The sequence below is a fragment of the Phoenix dactylifera genome, unplaced genomic scaffold, assembly GCF_009389715.1.
Source record: "Phoenix dactylifera cultivar Barhee BC4 unplaced genomic scaffold, palm_55x_up_171113_PBpolish2nd_filt_p 000800F, whole genome shotgun sequence".
NCBI classification, from domain to species: Eukaryota; Viridiplantae; Streptophyta; class Magnoliopsida; order Arecales; family Arecaceae; genus Phoenix; species Phoenix dactylifera.
Genome location: NW_024068167.1, coordinates 186,779 through 214,275, shown reverse-complemented (window position 1 = coordinate 214,275; position 27,497 = coordinate 186,779). Strand labels below are relative to the sequence as shown.

The 27,497-nt window shown below is 35.7% G+C and overlaps 1 protein-coding gene across 3 annotated transcripts; it reads left to right on the top strand.

The window, feature by feature from the left end:
• Nucleotides 1-4,197: 4,197 nt before the first annotated feature.
• Nucleotides 4,198-26,709, top strand: LOC103721795 (stomatal closure-related actin-binding protein 1-like). Of its 3 annotated transcripts, none has more exons than XM_008812134.4 (13): nucleotides 4,198-4,455; nucleotides 4,988-5,279; nucleotides 5,528-5,650; nucleotides 6,436-6,528; nucleotides 10,972-11,112; nucleotides 14,758-14,826; nucleotides 15,076-15,159; nucleotides 17,020-17,200; nucleotides 20,097-20,213; nucleotides 20,950-21,008; nucleotides 21,321-21,455; nucleotides 25,483-25,632; nucleotides 26,245-26,709. In XM_008812134.4, exons 2-13 carry the CDS (start codon nucleotides 5,007-5,009, stop codon nucleotides 26,287-26,289), a joined length of 1,470 nt encoding a protein of 489 aa, XP_008810356.1. In that variant the 5' UTR covers nucleotides 4,198-4,455; nucleotides 4,988-5,006; the 3' UTR covers nucleotides 26,290-26,709. The 3 variants fall into 3 exon arrangements, with proteins under 3 accessions (XP_008810356.1, XP_038976329.1, XP_008810354.1); XM_008812132.4 differs by having other exon boundaries at nucleotides 4,199-4,455; nucleotides 14,755-14,826; XM_039120401.1 differs by lacking the exon at nucleotides 26,245-26,709 and having other exon boundaries at nucleotides 14,755-14,826; nucleotides 25,469-25,547.
• Nucleotides 26,710-27,497: the final 788 nt, after the last annotated feature.

Sequence of the window (27,497 nt, the reverse complement as noted above, 5' to 3'; positions counted from 1 at the left end):
TCAACTAAATCTTAATCTCAAACTAGTTGAGATCGGCTATATGAATCCTTTTGTTCCATTTCACTTTATTTATAGCTATATTTAGAGCTACTTCATTTTATGTGATTTACGGCTAACCTCTATCTCTCTTTCATTCTATATATATTAAATTACTCATTCGTACATTGATAATATCATAATCTTAAAAAAATATCTACTCTTCATGCCTATAATTCTATTATACATAGATTTGACTTCAGCTTAAAGTAGGAATTTGAAATCAATTTTTCGACATTAGCTTACTAAAATTTTCAAAAATATTACACACACTTAATAAAATAATCATACAAAACCTTAATATAATTAAAATTTGCTGAGATTAACAAGTCTAGAAGAGCAAACAGAATAGAAGTTGCACAAATATATTTCTTCCATTGCACATTAGAACGCTCTTTGTTGTGGAATGTTATGTCCATTGATCCATGTTAAAACTTCTTGGGCAATCTTTGCATTTTAATAGAAGCTTCATTATTTTGTACACTTTGCCTTGTTTTATAAGTTCTCAAATATGTTGGCAGTTGATCTATTTCAGGGGTGATGGTTTAATGGGGCAGCCTATAAAGGAGCACCATTTCACTATCTTAATTGAATGGAGGTTACTAAGGCAATGTTTGGTCCACCATTCACAAAAGTCACACATCATAAACACTCATGCCAATAATGCTAGTGCTGCCCCAATCAAATGCTTCCTTTTTCACCAACCCTCCAACCTCTCACAAAATTTAGTACAAAGTAACTATAATCATAGGTTAGGTTACTAGGAATGATGATATGACCTCCTGAATCATGATTGAGGTGGTTCCCCTCTCCTAATATTACCAACCTTGAAGAGTACCCTTGAAGCCTCAAATTCTATCCATTGAACACCAGGCCCCAATAGCAATTTCCAAGTCATGAAAACAAGCATGCAGGCTGTCCGTAGAAGAATCCTCTACTGCTTGGGACCGCAACACTCCAATGCAACCTTGCAAAATTCATTAGCTTCTCTTCAATTACATCCAACAGCCATCATTGCGCACCCGAACACCGAGATGGAATCTCGAAAGTAATCTCCTCTTTTCTTTGCAATTGGGTCATCATCCCTCATTCGCGACACGATGATGCAGTGCTTTTGATATGCTGAAAGTTCACTATTCCATTAGGTTGAAGAAGAATTCGTCTCTTTTAAGGGCTTAATGGCTCAATCCTATAAATAATTATCCAACTAATTAGTGGCTGATATCTCACAAAGTTTCTTGGTTTCTTCTTCCATTATAGAAAGAAAAGCTGAGTTGTCGATAGGAACAAAACTGGATTCAACCTTTGAAGTAGTTTTAGTTTATGCCAGCCAACTTTTTATCATTTAACAGTTTAACTATATTACTTGTCTTTAGAGTTTACTTACATTAGATTTGTATTAATTAATGGGGGCAGGTTTGATAGATTTGCATATACTGGCTTAGCTAAACCTACTTAACCCATGAGTGGGGCAGTTCAGACATGGGGTCCCAGTCCCAGTCCTTGCATCCAATTTCAAACTAGTTGGTGCCAAAAGGCAGATGAGTAGTTATCATTTGTTATAACTAATCTGTGTTTTATATTTGACCTTCATGTTTAGATATTCAACCAAAGCACTACCCAGAGTGCGAGTACTCGAATAATCCAACTTGAACATTCCCCTCATTTTAAGCTATATTCTTTCCTACATAATATGGCATTAGGAATTGGCACAAAAATGTTACAACTTTGAAGTGTTGTGCTGTGCATTCTCCTTAGAAAAGGAAAAATAGTTTGTGCCATTTGTGCCTTATGGGCTATAACAAGAGGCATTCTTCTGTAGTCTACTCTAAATTTGATCTTTTCTTCTTCTTCTTTTTTTTTTGTGTGTGGTTTTTACCAGCTTCAATGAGCTAGAATTTAATCTTTTCTTAGTGGTTGCGATGGTGTTTTGAGAACAATGTTTTTATACTTAAGTCACAAATGGATCTAAAAGATTTGATCAATGCATATGCTACTAGAATATTGGTGTCAAAATTGGTCATTAACATATTCATATCCTTGGTGATTAGATGGCTTAGGACTCTCATAATAACTATTCATTAGAGTAGTTCTCTTACCATTGCTTGCCTTACCAATTCATCAAAAGCAGATTTTAATAATGAGTTCCATTAGCAAATGTGCAAGGGCAATCTTAATAAAAAATTGTCATCATTGTCTAAAATAATTTGACATGATCTGATCAGAGATTCAAACTATTATTAAAAAAATGTCATCATCGTCTAAAATAATTTGACATTATCTGATTAGAGATTCAAACTGTTGTATGGGATTCGATCTATAAGTACCTCACACATAAACTGTTGTTTATTGGTAGGAGTCAGGTTTTTTATCTTTTTTTTTATTTGAGTCGCTTAAGATTGCCATTTCCTAACATCAACAATTTAAATTTTATCATTTATGCCTCATTAAATATGTATTAATTAGTAAATAAAGAAAAAAAGGGCAAGAAAAAGGAATATTGGTTGTTTTTTGTTTGAGTGTTTAAAAATACATCAACCTGCCTTTTTTTTGTGTCCATTTGAAACTAGCCGTTACATGCGCGTCCTCCTAAATTTTTTATTATTGGATATCCAAATAATTGCTATTATTTGACTAAACAATCGCTACCTTTATTTGGTTGACTAAACTAGTCGTAAAGGACTTTTCTATAAATATGCAACTTCTCTTCTTACGCGTACATCTCTCTTCCGTCTTATTTTTTTAAAAAAATCTTTTTTCGCTCTTTTTTGCAAAACACCCCCTCTATTTTTCTCTTCCCTTTTTTGCAAAATGCCATTATATATTGATTCTTGAAGCAAGAGGCAACGGGAAGTAATTCAATCAAATCTTTGTAGTTGAAAGCGTGCGGTGTCATTAATTCCAGAAAATATGAAATCTATCTTTAAAAATAATGCTATCTGTAAGCCTCTATAGCTAAATTTTCTTACTAAATTTATTTTTATTCAATCTATTTATTTTTAAATTATAATTAAATTTATTATAAGAATTTGCATCCATCGTCTCAAATTTCAACAGGAAATATATGTGTGAACTCTTGATTGGGACGTTTCTATGCATATCTTGCACGGCAAATTTAGAAAGACTCTAAAGTCTAATCAATTAAAGCTGGATTATTAAACTTTACCAAACACGTGCTGCCAACTACTATTTCAATAGAATCAACTACTTATATGCATAAAGCAAAGTATAAGGATGGGACTTGCCCTCCACCTCACTCCATGTGCTATTTAGTCTCCATAAAGCATACACAATTTTTTCTTATGGTTATATATATATTATAATAAATATATAATTCTATATTAATCTTAAAATAAAAAATATTTATTTGACTTTTTCAAAATAAAAATTATTTGTGCCGCAGCAACCATGAATCATCCATCGATTGAATCTATTTTATAGATCGAACCAGAATACGTGCCTCATGCTTAATAAATTTTATTTTGGTCCTATAACAAACTAAGGTTGACCGAATCCATACTAAATTTTTTACTAATCAACACTAGTATTGTATGATACCAATTAGACATCGTACTGACACTCAAAAAAATTAGATATGCTGGTTGTGAACCGGACATTTTTTTATTTTTTATTTTTATTTTTATTTTTTTGATATTTAATAATATTTTTATAAATTTTTTGAATAATTTAAATATTAATTTGATTTTTTTTATATTTTATATTATATTGCATTGTACAGTTTGCACTGGCTCTGCATCGGACTATTTGGATCTATTTCCGAACCTAGAAGGGAACGAAAATGGTTCCTAAAAATACTAATGTCCTTTATAGTATGGTATGGTACGGCCGAACCAATGTTGGAATGAACCATTTATATCCAATTATTCTTCATTTCTTGTCGCCATGTTATGGACATGTCAGCTATTGGAGCAGTATTTATTCCGGTTAAGGCAACTATGTACGCCTAAAAATGCCTTTCAGAGTTCAAACTTACAAGAAGCTACGGACGGAAGAAGAGACGGTGGCAGTTCCGCAATTCATGGGGATGTTTTTTCGTGTGGGATCCGCGCCCAAAATAATAAGACATGGTCATGAACTGGACCCTGTGGGCCACGCCACAAGTATCCAGTCGGGCTTTTGAGCCGAAGCTTCTTTCATGCGTGCTCATTTCTCTCTCTCTGTCTTTCAAAAAGAGCAGTACTCCTTTCGCTCAAAAGAAAAAAGGTTCCTTTTCTTGCGGTGTGAATCCTCTCCAAAATCTCCATATTTTTTATACCTTGGAAGAAAGAAATCCTAGAGAGGAAAGAAGGAAAAGGAGGATTTAGGGAAGGAAATCTATTGCGAATCAGTTCAAGAAGCTATAGCCCGATCGGGAAGGGTACTAAATCGCGTCGAGCGCTGGAAGATTCTCGAGCTAGGGTTTGTTTTCTGGTTTAACGGGCTATAGATATTTCTTGATTTGCCGTTAATTTCAATGTCGCCATAATGTTTTCTTAATTTTAAGTTTGCACCGTGATCGAGATAATTTCTTGCAAGTTTACTGTTAGTTTTTGAGTTTTCGGAAGCGAGGGGGGTCTTCTGATTTGGAAAAGATCACTTGCGCATTTACATTTCTATGGATAAAGCAAAATTCATCGAAGTATGGTGTTTCTCTCTTTGTAATATTGTGAAACTTTTTTTTTTCTTTTTTGCTTTGATTTATGGTAGTATATGGTGCTTTAGTAGCATCAACATTATTTTTTTATTTAGTTTTTGGTCACTCTTAACCTAGAGATGTACATGTGGATTTATTTATTCATTAAATTCGGTATGTATAAACTTTTTACTCAAGATTTTTTTTTTGATTGCGACTTATGATTCAAATTTCAATATTGTGTTCTTGGATTAGTACTCTTTTTTTTTGGCTTATAGATTCTATTGTGAAAATGGTTGATTTCTGATTGCAAAACAGAGTGCTTGGTTTAGGGGCAATGACGCTTGATTATAGAGAGAAAATGCGGAATGAGGCAGTTCGGTTTGTGACATACAACGTGAACTTTGCTTCTAGAAAATTCTCAAACTACAAGATAAGAGCTGACAGTATAATTGTCGAGCCGAACAAAGGGCCTGAAGCACCATCCCTTAAAGAGATTGTTGCAAAAGAGACTACCGAGCTGCTAGAGCGGCAACAGCGTCTCTCTGTTCGTGACCTGGCTAAGAAATTTGAGAAGGGTCTGAACACTGCCACGAAGTTGTCTAATGAGGTTTTGCCACAATGAATCTTAAATCCATGAATGTTCATTGTTGCCTTTGTAAGGTTTTTTATTTTCTAGATTATGAATCTTGAATCCTGTTGGCTTAGATGCCATGCAACTTGCAACAGATATTCTCTTTCTTTCTCAACCATTCAACTTGATACTGTCTTCTTCTTCATGTTTTTTGTCACTGTTCTTATTGTGAACGAATTACTATTCCATTTAAGTCTTACATGTAATCTTGCTTGGGATTTTAGGCTAAGTGGAGAGAAGTGACTGACCGGCATGTCCTTCTGAAGAAATTGAAGGTTGTACTTGAATCACTAAAGGGTCGCATGGTGGGTCAAAATAAGGATGAATTTGAGGAGGCAATCTCTATGGTTGGTATTCTATATTCTTGCTTATATCCTTTCTTGTTCTTATCACATCACCATGTATGAATTTAATCTCCACTTGTGCTATACAAAACATAATTCAGTTCTTTTGTGTGTGGAAAAAACAGTTTTTCTGTGCATAAGTAAACAATTCACTATATTTTATGACCATGTACAGTATATCAAAATCAACATATGAAGGTCGAAGCCTAGCATAACACCAAATGTTCATCTGGTCTCAGAATCTCTCATGTTTTCACATGATGGAACTACTCTTTTCTTGTAGTTGATGCCTTATTTCTCAAATTTATTGATTTAACTACAGTTGTTGCATATAACTGAAGAAGACAGTTGTCCTTCATTCTCTGAAGGATGATATCAGATTCATATTTGATGGCTTAGTTTTTGAATATTCTATTTGTGATGTAAACTAAACTGAGATATTGACAGAGTACACTCATGTTTTAAAACCATGTTGACATCATCTACTTGTACAGAAATTTTGAATTTATTAAACAAGATTACTTGAAGACAGTTTTTCAAAATAATGTTAGAAATAATAATTTCTAGATTTCTTCTACAAATTGCTTATTTGCATTTTATTCTTATGTTTTTCTATGGGAGAATCCTTTTCAAAATATCTGGAAGTGATTTTCTAAGGATTCATGCTGCACTATCATTCTATATCTTAATCTGTTACAATTGCATGAGCCATAATCTGTTGTCTTTGCTTCCATTTATGCTCTTTTCTGTAAAATGCAACTTGATTATGACATGCGTGCTTCTTGTAGGTGGAGACTTTAGCAGTTCAGCTGGCTCAAAGAGAAGGAGAGTTGCTTCAGGAGAAATCAGAAGTGAAAAAGTTAGCGATCTTTCTTAAAAAGGTAGTATGGAAGAATTTTTTTGTACTATTTGATGCTTGTGTCGGTTATAACTTTGCATCTAGAAATGTGTAACATTCACCAACTCAATCTTTGTTTTTGCTATCTAAGCTTCGATAACTATACTGCCTGATTACCATTGCACATAACTGTGTAAGCAAACTATTTTCCCTTTTCTCTTCTTTTACTATTCCATCCCAAGGAAAAGAGATCTTTGGATTGTTTATTAAACTACCTACAGTCCCATTCCCTACTCTGCCCCTCTATTCTCATCATACTTAGGTCCTGTTTGTTCCCAGATAAACTGAATAAAGTTCACCTTTTTCAGCTTCATTCAGGTTTATTCAGCGAAAGACTTTTTTGCATGCCTGAATAAAGCTCCAATAATGAGGGGTACTTTTGGGATTCAGAAAATTGGAAAACCACCTTTGTGGTACTTATTTGGCTCTAACCAGGTTAAAATTATTTGATGAGTTTTGTGTGTGTGTGTGTGTTGGGGGGGGGGGGGGGCTTGAATATTTTTACTTGATTAACAAGGAATAAGTACCTTCTTGAATAAGGTTATTCAAATATTTGTGTCGAAGTTATTAGGGAACCAGACAGGCCCTGATGTGATCTTGAAGAATAACACATTCAAAATAAAAGAACATTTGGAAGATCTATCTATTGCATCCTGGGTATGTATATTCAATTACACTTGAACATAAACAATGTTGCTTCTGTCCACGGAGGCTTATGGATAAAATAATGCAGACAAACTTGTTTCTTTATTGGAATGGAAAGACCAAATGAATTTGTTTCTCTATTGCTCAGGAAAATTGTTTGTGACTTGTGAACCAGTTATTACATTGCCGCCAATAGACATTAAGCTACCGACAACATACTATAGGAAAATTTTCTTCTGTAGAAAAAGTTGATTTAAGGATTTGCATATTGCTATAATACTGTGTCATTTTTCTTCAGAACCAGGAAGGAAAAAGACTAAAAAAGGGTCCCTTCTAATATCTTCTCTACTAATATTGTAGAGGACCTTAAAACTGCAGGTTGTTATCAAAAACTTTTTTCTTTGGGAGTCATAATATAAGTAAATAGGTAAACCTATTCGAAGATTGAAGTGGTTCTGATTCTGAACAAATAATAATTTCTTTGTATTATAATATATTTTACTTAACAAATTTTCAGCTTCCTTTGAAATGGTTGTTTGGTTGTTTATTTGGTGGGCTACAATATCTATATGGTACTAGTGGCATTTGTAGATTGAGAATGAAGTCAGAAAACATCATGATTTGAAACATTTGTTAATATGCATTAAGAGGTTACCTTTGAGAGATGAATGTACTTATTTGTGTGGTAGATAAAAATGATTGTTTCAAAGTAAAGTAGATATTAATTCTATACCTCTTTCAAATTTTTCCTTTTTCTCAAGACGTCATGAGCTGTGATACATCTCTATTCAGTACTATCAGGGATATCGACTTTCTATGGTTTTCTAATCACACTATCAAAAGCAGCTGGTTAAGCAACATTATGAGCTTGTATAAGGAACAAATTAATCTGCTGGGAAGATACCCCTCCCGAGAAGATATTTGCATATTTCTCATTATCAATGATGAATAACAAATCCAGGAGTATGATTGTGGTTGGTTAAATAAAAACTTTATGGAACTACCTAGTAGAGGCCTAGAGTGTTGTAAGTGATAAGAACAGATCAAAACATGCTCATTAGTATAGTACAATATATGCTGGTGTGCAAAGGGATGATGAATGGCTTAGGTCCTCAATTTTAAAAGGAGAACTCTACAAGAAGATGCAAGAAGGCTAAAAGAAGATGCAAGAAGACTAGGATTTATGATAGTCCACGTTCATGTGAGGATCCGTGCAAGTCTGTGTTTAGTTCCACATCGGCTATGCACTGGGTAGATCTTGGGTACTTATATAGAGCCAAGGAGCCAAAATAATATCTTTTGCCTAGCCTTTTTGGATGAGGTCTTAGGTTGTGACAAATGGTATCAAAGCAGACCCGACCTATAGCCTATGTGGGCTAGAGGGCACTGCAGCACGGGCTCATTGGGGCTGACTATGGGCGAATCGTGGTGTTTGTGATTAGATTTGCATGGATTTGAATCTTTAGCTCGGTAAGAATGCCAGAGCTTTAACGGAGAGAGTATGTGAGGATCCGTGTGTGCGTGTGTTTAGTCGCACATTGGCTATACATTGGGTAGATCTTGGATACTTATATAGGGCTAAGAAACCTAAATAACACCTTCTGACTAGTCTTTTTGGATGAGGTCCTGAGTTGTTATATTCAAATAGCTGCAAGACCGGTTGTATGCCAAGTAGGTCAAATCTCAAATTTGGTACCTCAGAAGCATAAAGATCTCCATGAAAATGCAAGAACTAGAAGTCATCTAGAGTGATCAAATGCCCTAAGACAAGTAAAAGAAGTACACCTCCATGAAAGCGCGAGATTCCAAGAAAAGGGAAAAGGTTAGGAGGAAAATATGCTCAACAACCAGGCAACGTGGACTGAATAAGATTGTTTTGGGTGTGAAAAAGATAGTTGAGTATGAGAATGATGTTCTACAATCAATGAGATGTTTGGAGAGGCCCTTTAGAGAAGGTGGAAGATGATAATATTACCTTCCTATGGCATGTTCCTAGGTAGAGGTGATCTAATCATGATGTTCAATTGACAAAAACATTCATTCATTACTCAAGGAACCCAAAACTTATGCTTGAATCCAAGCCGAAACGCTTAGGCAAGGTGTTAGAAAACTATTATTTTACCTTGGTTCAGGATTCTAGGGCCTAAATTGGGTTTTAGGGTTATAGACGAAATAACCAAAATCAAGTGCCTGCTGGAATTTTCTAGAAAACATCTGATTTTTATATGAAACAAAGGACATAGGTCCAAAATTGATGTGAACTGGGAAAACAATGTGTATATATACATACATTTCACATACAAATATATATATTGTCAAGAATGAGTAAAAGAAAGATAGGTCAAAATAAAAGCAAAATTAGCAAGGACAAAAAAGCAGATAATATCTGGTAGTCTCACTCCACTATGAAACTTAGGCTTTGTAGAAGGCTTTGAAAGCCTCACACTTCCATTGTAAAATTAGACGTGAGAAAACAATTAATTCATAAAATTGTTTAGATGAAGAAGTGAACCTCCCCCTTTATAGACATCTTATTCCTCAAGTCCTTCCTACACAAATGGAAATCAAAACTTCCAACAATTGCAAAATGCAGATTCTGCTCAACCCCAAATGGAACCATCAAAAGTACCTCAAAATACAATCTTGGTGATCTGAAAAGATTTCTGACCCAACCTGTACCTAAATAGGATCCATAGGCACGAATCCTTCTTAAAATAGGACTAGAAAACTTAGCAAAAAATATAGCCTAAGTAATAAGCTCAAAAATGAAGTATAACTGAAAACAAAATGCCTCAACTACTCTTTATCCTCTTCAAGCTAAGATAGGTAACTGAGCTCCTGTATCAAATCTTGTGAAGTCATTGGTTCTGGTGAAAATGTAAGCAAGAAGAGGATAGGTCGATGCTTTAGTATGACAGTGGAGCTGCCAAAGGATGAGATGATGTAGCTTATCAGGAATATGGAGCTATTTCAATGCCTAGGATGTTGATCTGATGTTATGCTATCATCTAATCTAAGGAACAAGTTCTGCATTATCGTGATGCAAATAATTGTATATTGAGGGGTCAAGCCTAATAGATGCACCAGTAATATGTTGTAGCTCTGCACTTAGCACACAAAGTAGGTAAATTTGTGTTGTTTATGCATGCTAATGCTACTATACATGGTCAAAATCTCTTCTAATTGTTCTAATATGCATAATGGTATGCAAGGATTCATGCCACATTGCATCATGCTGGAGCTGTACCTTTCCAACAAGAGAACTTACCCCAGACGCCTCCGAGATAATGTTTGCTCATGAACCAGAACTTCCCAATTGTCTTGGTTATCATTTGCTAGACTGACTGGGACAGTTGTGTCCCAATGCATGAGACAGTTTGACATCCCGGTTTCCTCTTTATTTTTATTGCTAATGATCATTATAGTCCATCTCAACCCATCCAATACTGTAATGAACCTGGATGAGACTAAGTACTGATATTGGGATTTCAATCCTTGGTAATATGAGTTTAATCAATAAATAAGGAAGGACAAATTCATCTGAAAAAACCCCACAACAATGCAGCCGATCCTCATACTCATAACCTATTTACTAAGAGAAAAAGATCCATCGGAAGCAGCTAAGTCATATAACTATACTGAAGACAAATCAGCGCCCTTAAGTTGTTTCTTTGTTTCACTGTCATTAAGCTCTTCTATTTTATTACTACCAGCAGAGCTATCTTTATCATATTCTAACGATGAGTTTCTACTGGATCTAATTAGTTCACACTGTTTCTAGGCTTCTGAAGATGCCAAAAAAGTGGTTGAAGAGGAAAGGGCTTGTGCTCGTGTGAAAATTGAAAGTGCTAGAGCAGCAGCGCAGAGAGTTGTACAGGCTTTTCATGAACATGAAATGAAAACCAGAAGCACAGAGAAGCAGGTGCATCTAAAATGTCTTCTAATGTAGTCAATGATCTTACTTTTGTTATCTACTTATAATCTATTCTATAGATGATCTTTAGATTGTTTATTCAGATCTTCAATGGAGCTGATCTAATATCGCAGTATTTAGTACCATGGAGCAAAACAAATGGCTATATTATTGTGCTTGCTTTTTAATTAAATATTCCTCACTTTGACATGCTTCTATTTGTCTTTTTTGTGGCCCTAGTCATCTGTTTTGGATATGCTAACTCAATCAATGATTGGACATGTTCTCATCTTTCATGTTATTTTTATGTTATTTCTGGTTTGTGTATGTTTCTCGAAGAGGAGTGTGTTTCAGTTTGGATTTCTTCTATCATTCTGGCTCTTTGGCCTATAATTTTTGTCTCATAGATGAATGCATTATCTAGTACTAAATCTTTCCTCTTTCCTTTGTGTCAAGCATGGTTCACTATATTGGTGCATACTGTCCCCTACCGGAAGTACTGTACCATAGCAGTACTGAATTGAGACTCGGTATTTTGGGTGTGTTGGGTCTCAGTATGCCGAACTGACCACCATAATGGATGTAAGGACACTGTACCAGCATGTACCGGTAAGGGATCCAGTACCGAGATGGTGAACCTTGGCGTCAACTCTTTCAAGATTAAGTGAACCTTGTGGCGATCTTCTTTCACATAAGCAATTAAGTTTACAAAGAATGAACAAGTGAAATTTCATAATACAGTCAATTCGTTTGGCACATGTCTCCAAGTAGAGATGAAATGGGTAAAACATAGTGTGATATCTTCATCATCTAAACTGAAAAGGAGTAGGACTGAAAATGTAGTGTTCTATATATGGATACTTATGTCCTTACTGTTATGGTGGTTGCCTCACCACCAAGTTAATGTAAATCCTTGCATATAAACTCTCTTTCATTTTTTGCAAGAAGATAGAACGTTATTCTACAACCATCCAACTCTCTTGCCTTGATGGGTGACATGGTATCAAATCCCACCATAGCTTTGATCCTTTGTGCCTCCCATAATACTCTTGCTCTTGATGATATCCTGTAATATTGTAGTTCAGTATCCATGAATGGTGGACACAATATTTTAAGATTTCAGTGTGAGAGAGAGAAAAAATGAAGGGGTGTATGTCCCTTCCTACCTGTTTTCCTCTATCTACTCTTCTCTCTAAATATACTCCGTTTTTCCCACATTCTCACTTTTTTTCATCTATTTCCTTTCCACCTCAAATTTAATTTTGCTTTATGACCTGTATACTTAGTTGCTTTTATTTACAGAACAAGCTGAAAATTATGAGAGGTGTGTGGTCTGGTATATTTTCTGCAGTCTAGAATTGCGAGGTGCGGATTTTGTGTCAAAAAATCAAGTGCATATCTTCCCTTGTTCCTGCAACAAACATGTATGTGGTCTCTTTATCAAACTTGGGGTTCTGGAAATGGTGACTTCTCTATCAATCACCATGATGATGATTTACTAAATGCCTCTTGTGACATATAGATCCTTAAAGTGAGGCCAATTATCTCTGTGATTCTCTGTTCATGACAGAAAACAGGATGACTTAGATTTCTGGCCTTCTAGATTTTTTGCATTGCCTTTGGTACCAACAAACGTATCTAGAAATGTTCAAGCACTTGATTAGTGGCTTCCTGCATGTAGGTATGTGGAAGATTTCCTGCAGTAGATTCATGATTTTGCAAGATGGATGTCATACGCCCCAATGTGTGCAGACATTCCACCTAATATCTAAAATATTCTTACCAAAAGCTACTTCCATCAAATGTTTATTATACCTATCCGAGACCACATTTTGTTATTGAGTAATAGGGTAGATTTTGTAATCAAGTTTGATGATGCCTCTCGAAAAGCAGAGGGCAATCTTAGTTTGTTTCTGACACTATCTCATTAATAAACAATCAATTCCATGATCACTCTTGACTTCTATATGCTCCTTTAGTACTGCTTGATCATTTCAATACTTTTATCTACTCTTGTAAGAAATGCACTTTGATGAATTATGAAAAGAAAAGGTCTTGCTTTTAGATGCTTGCTTGGAAGAAACATGTCTTGGAATGAACCAACTTCAATGGTTCTGTTGAGTGGAATATTGAAATAAAAAGAGTTTTTGGAAAAAAAATAAAATTTTCTATTTCCCTTTATCAAACTAGCAGCTAGCAGAAACTACAATGATTTTTCATATTTGAAGACCCTTGGCAAGCTTCTAAATTGCCATAATGTTCAGCTTGTCATGTCTCCGTACAAGCAAGGCATGGGTGCTGAAGAATCTTGATGTGTCATGCTATATTAACGTAAATCATTGATGTCGAAAGGATGTACATGACCTTTATCTGCTTCCTACGCTTTATTATTTACTTATTCACTAGATATCTCCAACTTCTTTAAAACTTTAATATTTTTTGGTTCAAACAAAACTTACTGACATAGGTTTAACAAATGGTTTGATTTCAAATTTTCTATTAAGCCAGGAACTAGATACTTGTTAGAGTCTGGTATTTCTAAAAGCCATTTGCATATTATTTTGAATATTAATTGATCCTGAATACAATATTAGGTATGTTACCACCATTTATGGTAAGTCTTGAAATTGTTGCATCAACAAAGGAACAACAACTCACCATTTATGAATCACTAAAAATATTTTACTAATCTAGACATCTATAATTAATTTAAATTCAATATGCCTCAATCTTCTAATTAATGAAGAATATATAGATATCATAGACTCAATAATGATAATTACATCAACATCAAATGGGAGAATAGCATTATCAAAATGGTTGTCCAATATTCTTGATCGAGTTAAGATCGTAAACAAAGAAAAATTAAAAATGTGACTTAACCTGTTTTTTATTTATCGGTTCAACCGAGTCATAAAAGACTTGGCAAGTCTTAGATGAGTTTTGATCATTTTTAATAAGTTTTGCTAGTGCATACCCTCCTAAATATATGAAGTTGCATGAATGCACTCGTAAAATTGCTATTTGCATATATACCCTTATAAATTTTTTTTTTTTGTATTTCTACCCATTAAGGGTATTGTAGTCTTTTGAAATTTAAACTGCTCATTTCTTAACGGCATTAGATGGCATGGGTATATACGTAAAAAAAAAAGAAAAAGAAGGATATATATGCAATATAAGTGTTTTATAAGGGTATACATGCAAATAGCAACTTTTCGAGGGTATTCATGCAATTTTGCATATTTAGGAGGGTATACATTTAAAAAACCCTAAAATTTATGAGGAATTTTACTTCAATACCTTAAAGTTCATTCATGAAATATATTTAGTGCTGTTATTTGAACAAGTTTGGAGCTAATTTTGTGCTGAAGTAATGAATTTTGGAAAAGAGCCCAAAAAATACCACACTCATCGATCTGTAGTTACTATGATTTACCTTTTCTCATATATTTCATAATTGACAAAAGAATAAGTCAGAGAGCAGAGATAGATATAGTATCCTTTGGATTATCATGCAGGTCTTTCAATCGCCTAACTGTTGCTGTGGAGCAGATTTTGCTTGCTACTGTTTCAGCTGGTTGCTATTCCAAGTCAACCTATGATTTTGGTGTCTTTATTTATTTTTTATATTTTGTTCATCAAAATCAGAAGGATTTCGAACAGTTGATGAGAGAAGTTCAAGAGGCACGAAGAATCAAAATGCTACATCAGCCCAGCAGGGTAAGTTTTCCATGTCCTTGTACATATAGATAACAATCTGGAGCCCTTTTTTCTTTAAAACATTTCAGCCAACACCAAATTCCATTATTTTTAGTTTGCTCTAGTGTGTACTTATTATATTAACATGGTTATCCTTTTTGTGGTTAGCTTCTTGTTTTTCTAATAGCATTGAATTGGAATACCAAATTTCCTGAGCTTGCAATTAATATACATGCAAATATTAATGAGATGACTGGACACATGTTGTAGGTTATGCACATGGAACATGAACTTCAAGCTTTGCGTATTCAGTATGCTGAGAAGTCTATGTCTTCTGTTCAGCTTAGGAAAGAGGTACATTCCTCACCAAAAAATCCTTCTAGTTGTAGTAGACTTAGGTATTTCCTATTCTTTTTTTTTTGAGAGTGAGAGATTTCTGGGATGCACTATCTATGAATCAAGCCCAGAACCTTTGGTTGCTAAGCAAGGGAGTGTGACCACTGGGACAAGCCTCAATTCACTTGAAAAGTTAAAGTACATTCACATCATTGCTTGTAACATACTAGATATTAGCATGTGCTATGCATGCGAGGACAATATGGATGATTGTTAACTGTGCACGATTTTTTTTTCTTTTTTTTTGTCCCCTCTAATCACTTGATAGTTGGGCATAAATAAATTGTAGTACTACAGATGAATGCTTGGGAGATTTTCCATTAATAACGGATAGCTGTTCATAAGATCAAATCAAGCATCTACATCACTTATTTAATCTGATCAATCTCGCTGTTCATAAGATCAAATCAAGCATCTACATCTAGCAAGACGTAGAAAAATTCATCCTTTTCTTCATGCATGTGCCTATGTCCAATGGGACTTAAAAATAAAGAGGCACGTGAAGTGTTGGGATTTTAATAGACATGATAAGAAGGGAGAAAAATTGGTGCTAAGTATTTATGGGCATTCTAGATTTGTCTCAAATGCTTTCCTATCTTGCATTGATTACATGAGGTGGTTGATTTAATGACCAACAGTTGTTCAAGAATTCCCATCAAGGACTGCAAAACCGACCTGAATTGCTCGGTTTGAGGCATAACCGAAACAGTGCAAAACCAATTCAGTATGGTAACTGGTCCGTACAAGTCTGAACCACATGGAACTGCCCAGTTCTACTAGGTACCTTGATAAAGAGTGAGAAAGAAAGGGCTGGGAGCTATCTCAGCAATAGGTGCATTTATTACCATATCACTATTATATTGTACCAAATCGGTAATGTACTGGTATGGTGCCCAGTATTGAAATTACAGACCTTGGTTCCTATTATATATAGGAAGGGATTTTGGATACTTTTTTCTGTTTATTATCTTTCTGGCATTTTTTAAAGTAGTTCCAAGATTACAAATACAACTTGCATTATTACTATGATTGTCGACCTAGTTCAATTCACATGTAGTGCTTTTATGCTGTCCATTTTCAGTCTGAAGCTGTTTCCATTTCCATGATTTCTCATCTGTCATATCATTTTGCTTATTATAATTGTTAGATGTTTACTCTAGAAAGAAACACAGATCTCCGTGCTGTCATCCCAAAGTTGGCCTATTGCCAAAATGTAGAATTTATGTTGAATCACCAGCTAGCTGAGTTACTAGGAAGCTTGGGTCCCTTTCTTAGGCAGAAAACCAAATCCATGTATCTTACTAACTAACCAATGTGTGCTGGAGTAGATGCTAAACCACTTCCTTATGAATTTATATTTCTTGAGCAATACACAGGATTTGAACCCTGGATCTTCTCCTAGGGCAAGCCTTGGGGGGAGTTGTCAACAATTGAGCTAACAATTGTTGGCTCCCTTGTGAATTTATCTTGAAAGGGACATTTTGACTCAACTTTGTCGAAGCTTTATTGAGGGAGAAACCCCCCTTTCCACCTTGAATTGGTCAGATATGCTGAATATCTGAGTGTAGTGGTTAGCTTCAAATTATCCTACTAGCTCCTAACTATAAGTTCAGGCTGTCAAAACTTTTCATCCCATATCTGTATTTTATAATAAACTTCTGAAGTGGAAATTAATAAAACAAATTCCTAGTGGTGAATCTGTCAAGAAAAGTTTATTTTAAATAACCAAACAGGTGATACAATGCATATCTACACATGCAACTGAGTAAGGCATCATTTTGTTGACCATTTTGGTTGTTTACCATTGCTTTTCTGCAGCTGGCAAGGAACAAAAGGCTTGAGGAAAACATGAACCAGTTGTATGAGTTAGAAGGTCTTGAAAGTTTAGGTTCATCTTTACATATTATTCCCCGAGAAGATACTGCTCCGGATATCTCAACTTGCGCAATTCAGTGGTATCGTATACAATCAGAAGGAAACAAAAAGGAATTAATTCCAGGTATATATCTCACATTTGTTCCTTTTTCACTTTTGTATGTAAACTCCTCTTCTTGTAAGACCAATAGAAATTTAACCATATAATTTCCCAACTTCATTTATAGCTCCATAATTTTGAAATATAAATTTTTATGCCTTCAATATGGCAAATCACAATGAATTTATAGAACCTTCTAACTATGATTTTGGACATTTGAATGATTATCTTATTTTTATTTAGTGTTAGTGCTGGATACAATTATCGTTTTACTTATTTTTCTTTATTTTTTTATCCTCTTCCAATCTCTATACTATAGAAGTCCAAGCAATTGCGTTCGCCACTCTGCAATGTCTCATTATTGTGGTCGCTCTTATTTGCATCTAAAGAAATTCTGATCTTATCACCTAATGTATCCCTTGATTTGTAATAGCAACTCATTTAACCTCTTGGCCTGCACTTTTAGTTGTAAGGGACTACAGTTATGGTGAATAAAGCGATTAGATCTTCTTCAAATGCACAATTCCTTCAACCTCTTGATCAATGATTGCCGAATTGACCTAAATCGGGTGGTTTGGCCTGTATTGAACTGAACCGATGCCAGGTTGTAATGGTTTAGGGGTTCTCTTCAGTTTAGTTATAAAACCTCATAAAACCACCCCCTGTGTGGTTATGAAAATGGCTCGTGATGGTTTGCTCCCCCTCCAACCTCGCAATGGTTCAAGAGCCCCCCTCCCGGCTTCTTGCCTACCCTCCTCTACCAACTATGCGACCATCTCCTCTCTATCTCTCTCATTCATTAGATCGTGAAACTGTGAACAAAATCTCTCTCAAAATCCCTTGATGTTGCTGATCCCATCTCCTCCCCCACCAAGCTCACCTCCTCCTCAAGCTCGATCTCTCGCTCATCTTGCGCCTTCAATTCGATCCGCCATCCATCCAATCTCGAGGCCACTTGATTGAGGCGCCCCACCGTGTCCAGGGTTAGGGTTTCTCTCTCTTCGTGCATTTATTAGGAGATTTTTGGATCTGTGGATAGATGCAAAAGGGGGCGGATCTAGGGTTTGGTGGATTGGGGATTTCCTAGGGTTTGAGCGATTTCGGGAATGAGTAGAGGAATTGACCCTTTTGCTAGACAATGATGATTTTACTGCCATGTTTCTATGCAACAGCTTTACTCCTGCTCGTGGATGTTTTTAACCTTCTTTATTTTGGACCACTAGTTACAACTGTAATCTCCCCATATAAATCATCCTTAGCAAAAAGGAAAAAATAGGATTACATTTGTTTATTCTTTACTGATAGGTCCTTAAAAGAACTTGGGAGATCAAAACCTTGCTAATAAAGACAGTGAGAAAATATTACTAGAATCAATTATGCAGAATTTTTATGTAAAAGCTTCTAAGACATTCTTTTCTCCCTACAATTTTGTGACGAGTTCTCCTCTTCGTTTGGACTTTAATTTGCTGAGATTCCCTCTCTGACTTTCTTTAATGTTAGATCATATATATGATTAGACATGATGAATGTAGCCAATAGTAATATGACAACAGTATCATTTGGTTTCTCTAAAGTAAAAATTGCCTAAAGGCATCTTTCAATATGAGGTCCACTATGCTGCACTATTAGTTTTCTTTGATGTCCCACTTCTATGCAATGCATCAATTACATCATCTTTCATAGATAGGTGAATTATGCTATCTTTGTAGTCTCCAACTAATTTATTCTATTAATGTTGTTTATCAACTAATTTACTCCTTGCACATTTTATTTTCTTTCCGTGTTTACTGTTTGGAATCTTCTACCTCTTATGGCTAACAATATAGCCACAAGTTCAGTGTTTGAGAACAATTCGAAGAGACTAAGAAATTCACAATTTGGAAAAAATCCAGTAAATTTGGAAATAGTTTGGAAAAATTAGGAATATTTATAAAAATTCAGCATTTATTATCATATATATAATCTAAACTTAAATAGAAGAGGATACTGTTAAAGCAAAAAAGAGGAGGATGAGATGAAATTATGGATCGTAGATGGATGGAAGGATAAGAAGAAGAGAAGAAAACATAGAACGGTAGAGGAGAGAAAATAGAGAAGGAAAAAGAGTTTTAGAGTAGTATTCAAGGTTTGCTGTACCGAGACCGGAGCCCAGACCAGTTGCCCAGCGGCATAGGTTGGTATGCCTCCATACCGTTTCGTGCTGGGCTCCTACCGACACAGTAGAGGAGGCGAGGGAGAACGGAAGAGCACAAAAGAGAGAGAGAAGGGAGAGAGGGAGGGAGAGGAAGGAGGGCCGACGGAGGCCAGCCTCCACCTCCCTCTCTTTTTCTTCCTCTCCCTCTCCCTCTCTCCTTTGCTCGCTTTCTCTCTCTTTTCCTCTCTTTCCTTCTCCCTCTCCGTCGACGGCTTTTCGTTGGAACTATCCTGGTTCGCTATCGATACAGCTCAGTACGGCCCGAATTTTTCGATTCGGGACGGTTTCGCCGACCGTGGTAGTATTTAATGCTACCTTTCAAAGAAATAATGTTTTAACTCCCAGGTAAAAGCCCATTTCCAACCTGGTCCCTCTATGACCATGGCTCACGTCAACGCCTCACATGGCCGTAAAACCTCCAAAGCAATGGCTATTAATGAAACAATAATTCATAAATTCATGTTTTATTCAAAAATATAAAAAATTTAATAATATATTTCCAATGCATTTGGGATTGATTATATATCATTCAGTTAAACTATCAACACAAATAATTTACAAGTTCTTCTCAGCAAATTCTGTTACTATTGTTGACAATGCACAAGTTCCTATTGTTCTCCTTATATTTTAACTTTTACCGCTAGGAGAACATATTTGTTTTGAATTGTTTTTTCATGTTTCAATTGTCATTTTTTCTTTGATATTTCAATATTATATAACATGCAGGAGCAACAAAATCAGTGTACTCTCCAGAGCCTTTTGATGTTGGGCGCCTCTTGCAAGCAGAAATTGTTTTAGGTGCTGAAAGCATAACAATTGCAACAACTGGTCCAATAGATCCTGGTTTGGTTCTTCTCTTTCATGACTCAGCAATATCAGCTGTTATTTGCTCAAGTTTAAAGCTCTTTTTTTATGTTAAAAAAAATCCAATTCATATAGCTATAGCTTTGCATCATACTGTGTAAAACTTAAATATTCAAAAAGTTAAGTTGTGCTGTCAAATCTAGATGCACAATGTTATTAAGTCAGATTCTACATTGACTTAAAGGAACTGATGTTGTCAGGCTATTTTCTGATTCTTGGAGCATGTCGGAGTTTTTCTTCATATGTTGGAAGAACTGGATGTGCACTTATTGTATGCAACCTTCTTTTATATCTTTCTAAATAATGGGTGTTGCGGGGAAGGTAGTTTGGTTACATTGGTGGTCTAGAACTGCACTATATCTTTTTTCCCTTTTTCTGAAAAAGAATTCTGCAAATAAAGGTACAGCTGAATGTTTTTTAATGTTTGTAAATGCCTCATATCAAACATAATGTCTTTGTTAGAGTGCTTACGAAGGTTTGAGCTTTCTGTGAATACTGCACCATGCATGTGGAATATAGCAGTTATGCTGAACGATATCTAATAATCCATCATTTTCATCTATTCGTTTAAAGATTAAGGATTTAGTCTTCACTAGGTAATTTACTTGTTAATAGTTAGGTAATTTACTTGTTAATATTTAAGCATTTATGACTACCGATATAGTGAATTTTTATCACCCAAATGAAAATTATGCTGATTTGGTATCTTGAACAGCTGCAGGACTAGGAAGCTATGTAGAGGCACTGCTTCGAAAACATGAAACTGAGTTCAATGTATGTCTTCATCTTGTTTCTAACACTTCTTTATATTTAGATATTTGCTAGTGATTTAACCAGATATCACACCATGACATTTCTAATCAAACTAATTAATTGCATTTATGATAATTGATTCTGGTACAACTTGATAATCTTTAAATTTTTGCAACTTGATAGTCTTTGAATTTTTGTAAAATGTAGGAAGGGTATTGAATGATCAGTTTGGTATTGACGTTTCAGCATATGCTTTTATGCTTTCACTTGTGAATTCTGAAATTACATTTGGTGCCCTCTAATTAAATTTGAACTTTTGGATGCTTGTTGCAGGTAGTTCTTATTCGGATGAATGGTGAAAATCATGCCTCAAACTCTATTCATGTGTTTCACGTTGGTAGGCTGAGTATCAAACTTAGTAAAGGAAAGACGATATTGGCTCGGGAATTTTATTCCTCTTCAATGCAGGTAATGATCTATCTAAGATTTGTGTAATTTTGTGCAGTATGAAGATAATTGACCAACTAAATTATGGAAAATATGGTTCTTATTTGTCCAGCACATTGTTGGTTAGATCTACAATTACTTAACCTGTTGATTAGAAATTGATTACTTGCTTGGGGAAATTTTATATTTAAAATCTTCTTACTAAAACTTTAAACTTTAACTGCATCAGATATTGAATAATTTCATGAGGAATGCTGATCTCTCCTTATCTATAGTAAATTCTCTTTCCATTTGTCATGCATGTAAAAAATCTAAAATGTCTAGACTTAGTGGGTAAGAGAATTGCTTATACCGGCAATTTAGCAATTAAGCGACCATTGGTTTCTCGGTAATGAAGCTATTGATATGAAAAAATGTAAGTGCCAGAGGCATGTCTGCAAATTAATTTGTCACCTGCAAGGACAGAGTGAGGATTATGTCTATGGGGCAGAGTTACAGTTCCCATCATGACTAACCACTGCTTGAAGCATTTTATTCAACACTAAAAGATGGAATTTATCTAGACATTGATATCTAATATTGAGCATAAAATATAGATAAAGTGGTACAGTCCAAAATATTGGATAAAAAACTATTAGGTGAAAAAGCACTCTTCGCCTTCCTAGTTATATTTGAGAAAACATAGTAATGTAGGTGACTTGACGAGTCAAAGAACAAGGGTTGAGCTATTGAAGGAAATAGAGCACCTTGAACTTATGAGGAGCACCCATGTCCCAAGCATTGAAGTTGAGAATTATATTTTCCCTCTCTCTGGATCTCTCACATATGAAGAATAAGATCATAAGGAGGGGGGACGACAGTTTAATCTTTTATTAAACTCTACTATCTTAGTTGTGCCATTGAGGTTGAAGGGTCTTGAGAGTTCAATGACCTAAAAGGAATTAAAAGCTATCCGATAATCTGAGAGGAGTCCTAAAGGATATGCTTTTTTTAATGGTAGAGCCTTAAGATAAAGTTCTAAAATAACCCCTTTGCTGTCTTCACTTAAAATTTCTAAAATAAAAAGGAGCCCAAATTGTAAGTGAAGTCGGCAATACCCTTGCCGACTTCACTTAAAATTTCAAGGGGCCCCGATCGACCCTTGTTTTGAACGAAACAGGGGTCCGGTGGGTGAAGCCCCTCCTCCAGCCCTTTGGGGCCCTTCGGTGTCCTCTAGCTGCCTCTGAAGCCCCTCTTCTCTCTCCCTCTCCCCCTCTCTTTTCCTCTCTTCTGTTCTCCCTCTCCCTCACCCTCTCTGCTGTGTCAGTACGGGCCCGACACGGAAAGACACAGGGGCGTACCAAACTGTGCCACCGGCCAACCATAACGTGCTCCAGCACCAGCACGGCGAACCTTGCTTAAAACTCTCAATGCAAAAAAAATACCATTTTAATTAGGGGTTAGGCCACCATTTTATCCTAATGACTCTCAAGATGTAAAAAATTTCACTCATAACTCAACCCTCATCTACACTAACTCACACCCAACTAAACACCTTTTTACACGTACTACTGAATCCATACAAATCCGCCGATACACCCATATACACCCAAGGATTACCTAGACTCGCTAGTGCATCAACACACACCTATTATGGTGCCTGTAAATAGGACTGTGCAAAAAAAAAAAAAAAAAAAAGACAGGCCAAACTGCAAACCCAACCCGAGCTGGACTCTTCCGTTCGCTTTATATTGCTATTTTTAAAATTCGGTTTGGCTTTTGAGAAAGTTTTGAACCAAAAAGATTCGATTCAGTTTCAGTTTGAGTTTTTAGAAAACTGATTCAAATTGACTAGACCCGACCTAATCAAACCCATGTGCATATATACAAATATATATTCAAAACCGATTTGACCCGACCCGAACCATATGTGCCTATATATATAAATTTCAAGTTTTAATTTTTTCTTATATTTTCTTTTATATATAAAATAAATTTTTTATGTTTAGAGTTAGTCCAGCCCATTTAGTCTAGTCCATTGAATATCAGTGCTATATAAAATGAATTTTTTTATATTTTGACTTAGCTTGGCCCATTTAGCCCAACCCATTGACTATCAACCTGATAAACCAGACCGAACTGAATCGAATTTTTTAGGTCGGTCTTAAGCGGTTTTTGTAGATGTTCAGTTCGGTATCCGTTTCGGATTTAGGAAAAACCAGTTTAAATTGGTTCGGTTTCAGGTTTAGCTTCAAACCGGTCCAACCCGACTCATGCACACCCCCTACTTGTAAACACCCTTGGATGCCCATTACTAATTCCCACACTAATGCTTTGCATCTATTTTTACACCCAAACCTTAGTCCTTTACAAAGTCACATATGCACCTTGCTTCAATTCCCTAAATACAGGCTTGTACATGCATTTTTTAGTATAGCTAACTCATGCATTCGTTTTTATGTTCATTCCCTAGCCTAATAATGTACCTGCTAATCAACATTCACACATGCACATCATCTCACATCTACCCGGTAACCCAATACTTTGCTACACTCAGACTCTTAACTATCAAAGACTGCTAGGTGGAATTGACCATGCCAAGACCCACCATTGGTGCCATTTAGTGTTTGTGTTTTCTTTAAGATCTTGCAATCTCTATTTCCTTAAATTTTTTTAAGTGAAGTCAAACTCCTTTTTAATTTGATAAATCTCTCCGAAGTTTTGAGAAGCTTTTGAGCATTATTGATCAAAGCACAATCTTCATGCTGAACCTACTTCAGATTTTGGTACAGCATTAGTGATCAAAACACAATCTTCATGCTGTACCTCTTCAGATTTTGGCAGCATCGGGAACATGTCATGGTTATCGAACAGTTCGTACATGATTGTCCTGAAAGACTTGTTTATTTGGGTCATTCCATGTGATGGACATACAAGAGAGAAGTTCCACATTAAAGTTCTTATTTCTCCTATTGAAGTATTTTCCTTTCTGTTTCCGCTTGGCAAATTTTGAGATCACATCACTGGTCTTACTGCTTGAAGCAGAGTGAGGTGAGACTGCTGATAGGAGGTTTCATTAGATCTTGAGATAGACATTCTTTAGATAGACATTTAAAATCTGCACCATTGCAGTGCCAGGAATTTGTCTTAATGACAGTGGATACATTAATGTGCCTGAAAAGCATACAATTTCTGTTTCCTTATTTTTTTACTTCTCTCGCTATCTAGATTTTTTTAATGCTTGGTTTTCACCTGTTTCTTCAACACATTTTCCAACATGAAGAAAATAAAAAAAAGTGGAGTGAACCAGGATTTCATCAATGGTTCACAAAATTCTGACGCTACATCACTCGTTTCCCATGTGTGAATTCCATACCAAATCCTTCTCATGAATGATCAGCTAGAAGTGCAAATTAAGTTGTGCTGGATCATCCTTAGAAACAGCTGAAGTCCAGCATCATCAGGTCCCTGCTAATAGCTGCTATGGATTTTGGTCCCACATCGCTGAGTTTGAGAAATTTGATCAGACTACTGTGCTTCTATAGGCTCAAAAATGGTTGAGACTACAGAGCCTCAGATGTATCTTGTAATTGTACAGACCTCAGATGTATCTTGTAATTGTACAGAAACTTGGCTAGCCTTTACATTGATGTGTCCATTTGCATTTTCCTGCATTTATTTCCCAATTACCCAAGGACTGGCTAGCAAACAGCGAGTTAGCTGGAATCGAAACCTTGCTTTTTGATTATACATGGTGTCTGTCAATTGCTTAACCTGTTACTAGACATGCTGGCAGAGTGAAATATTGTTTCACAAGGCCAATTCCTGTGCGTGCATATTATACATGGTCTGTATCGCATAAACTCAGATATATAAGAGGTGATTTTTTTTTCTCACTGTAGACCCGGTAGAATTGAAATGTTAGAGTAAAATATTTATTACATTAGTCTAAATAAAAACTAATGCACTTTATATGTCATTGGGAATGGCGATAGTATCTATAACTGCTTTTAAGCATGTGGGATAGCACAAAATATATCTAACTGCCGCTTAAGTGATTAATGTTCAGCTATGTGGGGTTAGAGGTGGCGGAAATGCTGCAGCACAGACACTTTTTTGGCAAGTTAAGAAAGGCCTTTCCTTCACATTAGCCTTTCAATCAGAGAGAGAGAGAAATGCAGCGATGATGCTTGCTCGAAGATTTGCTTTTGATTGTAATGTAAGTATTACTTCTAGATATTGTTTTCTTGCTCCTTTTTTTTGCCCTTTTTGATGGATGGCAATGGTCTATATGATGGGGGGTCACCCTCTCCCAGTACTCCTAAACCCCAAAACCCTGGTGAAGGTAGGATTTGATCCCAAGTCTCTTAGCACGCCTACCAAATATTTTACCAACTTGGTAAGCTGACATTTGTCGGCCTGGATTATCTATAATCCACGTTAAAACTTCCAATGTGACTTGGGTCTTCTAGTTGGCATCTCTCCTCAGCTGGAGGGCTTCCAACTTTGAACATGGAAGGTGGCATTTCCAATCTTTCTGCAAATAAATCACACTAAGACTAACAGCAACTACCAATTCAGTATGGGGTTGTTGTTAATCATAATTGTTAGACCCATGACTGCATTGTTATTGTTGAGCATGCAGGTGTCATGTTGGTGTCAATCTTAGATTCTGTTGATACGGAATGTATTTTCTTTAATCTTATAGAGTTTGCCTTTCTTTTTAGCTCTATCTGATGTCATGTTTTTACCATTGATTCCCAGATCACATACATATCATTATTTGTTTTTTCATTACTCTAGTGTCTTACATTTGTGTGCTTCACACCAGATCACACTTGCTGGACCAGATGACCAGGCTTCTTCTGGAACTTGATAACCTTTTATACTATTTTAAGTAGCCTAGTGAGTAGTGGTTTGCCCAAAGTTATAAATGTATTATTATATCTAGTTATGGAAAATAGATTGTACTTAGGATCTTGTCATTTTTTCTGCGGTTTGATTTTCTTTTATCATTGTGAGCATCATCAAGGCATCCTTTTTTTTGCCTTAAGAGTGGATTGTAAGTTGTAACCAATTTGTTTTGGCTTTTATTATCATTCTTTGCCTGCCAGAAGAAAAAAAATTCAACCATTCTTCTTCCTTTTGTTTCCTAGATCTACTTTTCTTAATCTAGATGCCACTGGATTTGTCTTTGGCATAGTGGCCTGTTAAAGACCAACATTTCAGTGTATAAAGAGATGGAATTGACATTCCCATACTTTCACAATAATTTCTAAGAGCCTTTTCTTTTTTACTTCATTTGTGATAGCTTCTTCTACCCCTACAATCCAAGCACACTTCGGCTACTTGATTCTCTGTTATAATCTCTACTATTATAATGCGAACTCTCGGTGTTTAACCCCACCTTGAGTGTTCAAATCCACTTCCAATACTTTACCCTTCCCTGGTTGTTCTTCTACCCATTGGTCCCTCCTTTCTTCGCTTACGTGCAGAGCACATGCCTGATTCTAATGCTAATTAACTCAAATTATATCTGGAGAGGCAATTCCGAGCAGTTCAAAATACGGCATTTAATGAATAAACCTTGCCCTGATCTGAACTCAATTTAAAGATAGTTAACTTTCAGTTGCTAACTATTTACCACACCATGAAAATATTTACCACACTGGTCATCGTTTTCAATTCAAAAACGGTCTTGAAATTCGAAATACTTACCGCATTAGCCACGCACATGACTGAGTACAACCGCTTGCTGGTGGGTAAATCAACCGCTTGAAGAACCGAAGCAAAAGCCTTGTTCCGTATACATCACTGGTGTAATATATAAGAGGACTCTAGCTAATCACAAATGCTGGATGATATGGTTTTCAAAATAGCAATTCCAATATCATGGTTTTTCAAAAGTACTAGCATTTACAAGAGGAGTCCTAATTTTTTTGAATGAAAGTAACAAATTTGTCGAAGAAATATGATTTCTTTTATTATGCATAGTTTACACCACAAAATATTGTATAATACTCGATGATCGTCATCAAAAAATAAATATCTATCAAATATACATGCTATATGCGGGACATCATT

What these genes read in the sequence shown, in the direction of transcription:
- LOC103721795 (XM_008812132.4), top strand. Translation starts at nt 5,007, where the DNA reads ATGACGCTTGATTATAGAGAGAAAATGCGGAATGAGGCAGTTCGGTTT. An exon ending in CTGTTCAGCTTAGGAAAGAG is followed by an intron (nt 15,160 to 17,019) that starts GTACATTCCTCA and finishes GCTTTTCTGCAG; the next exon opens with CTGGCAAGGAACAAAAGGCT. An exon ending in CAAAAAGGAATTAATTCCAG is followed by an intron (nt 17,201 to 20,096) that starts GTATATATCTCA and finishes TATAACATGCAG; the next exon opens with GAGCAACAAAATCAGTGTAC.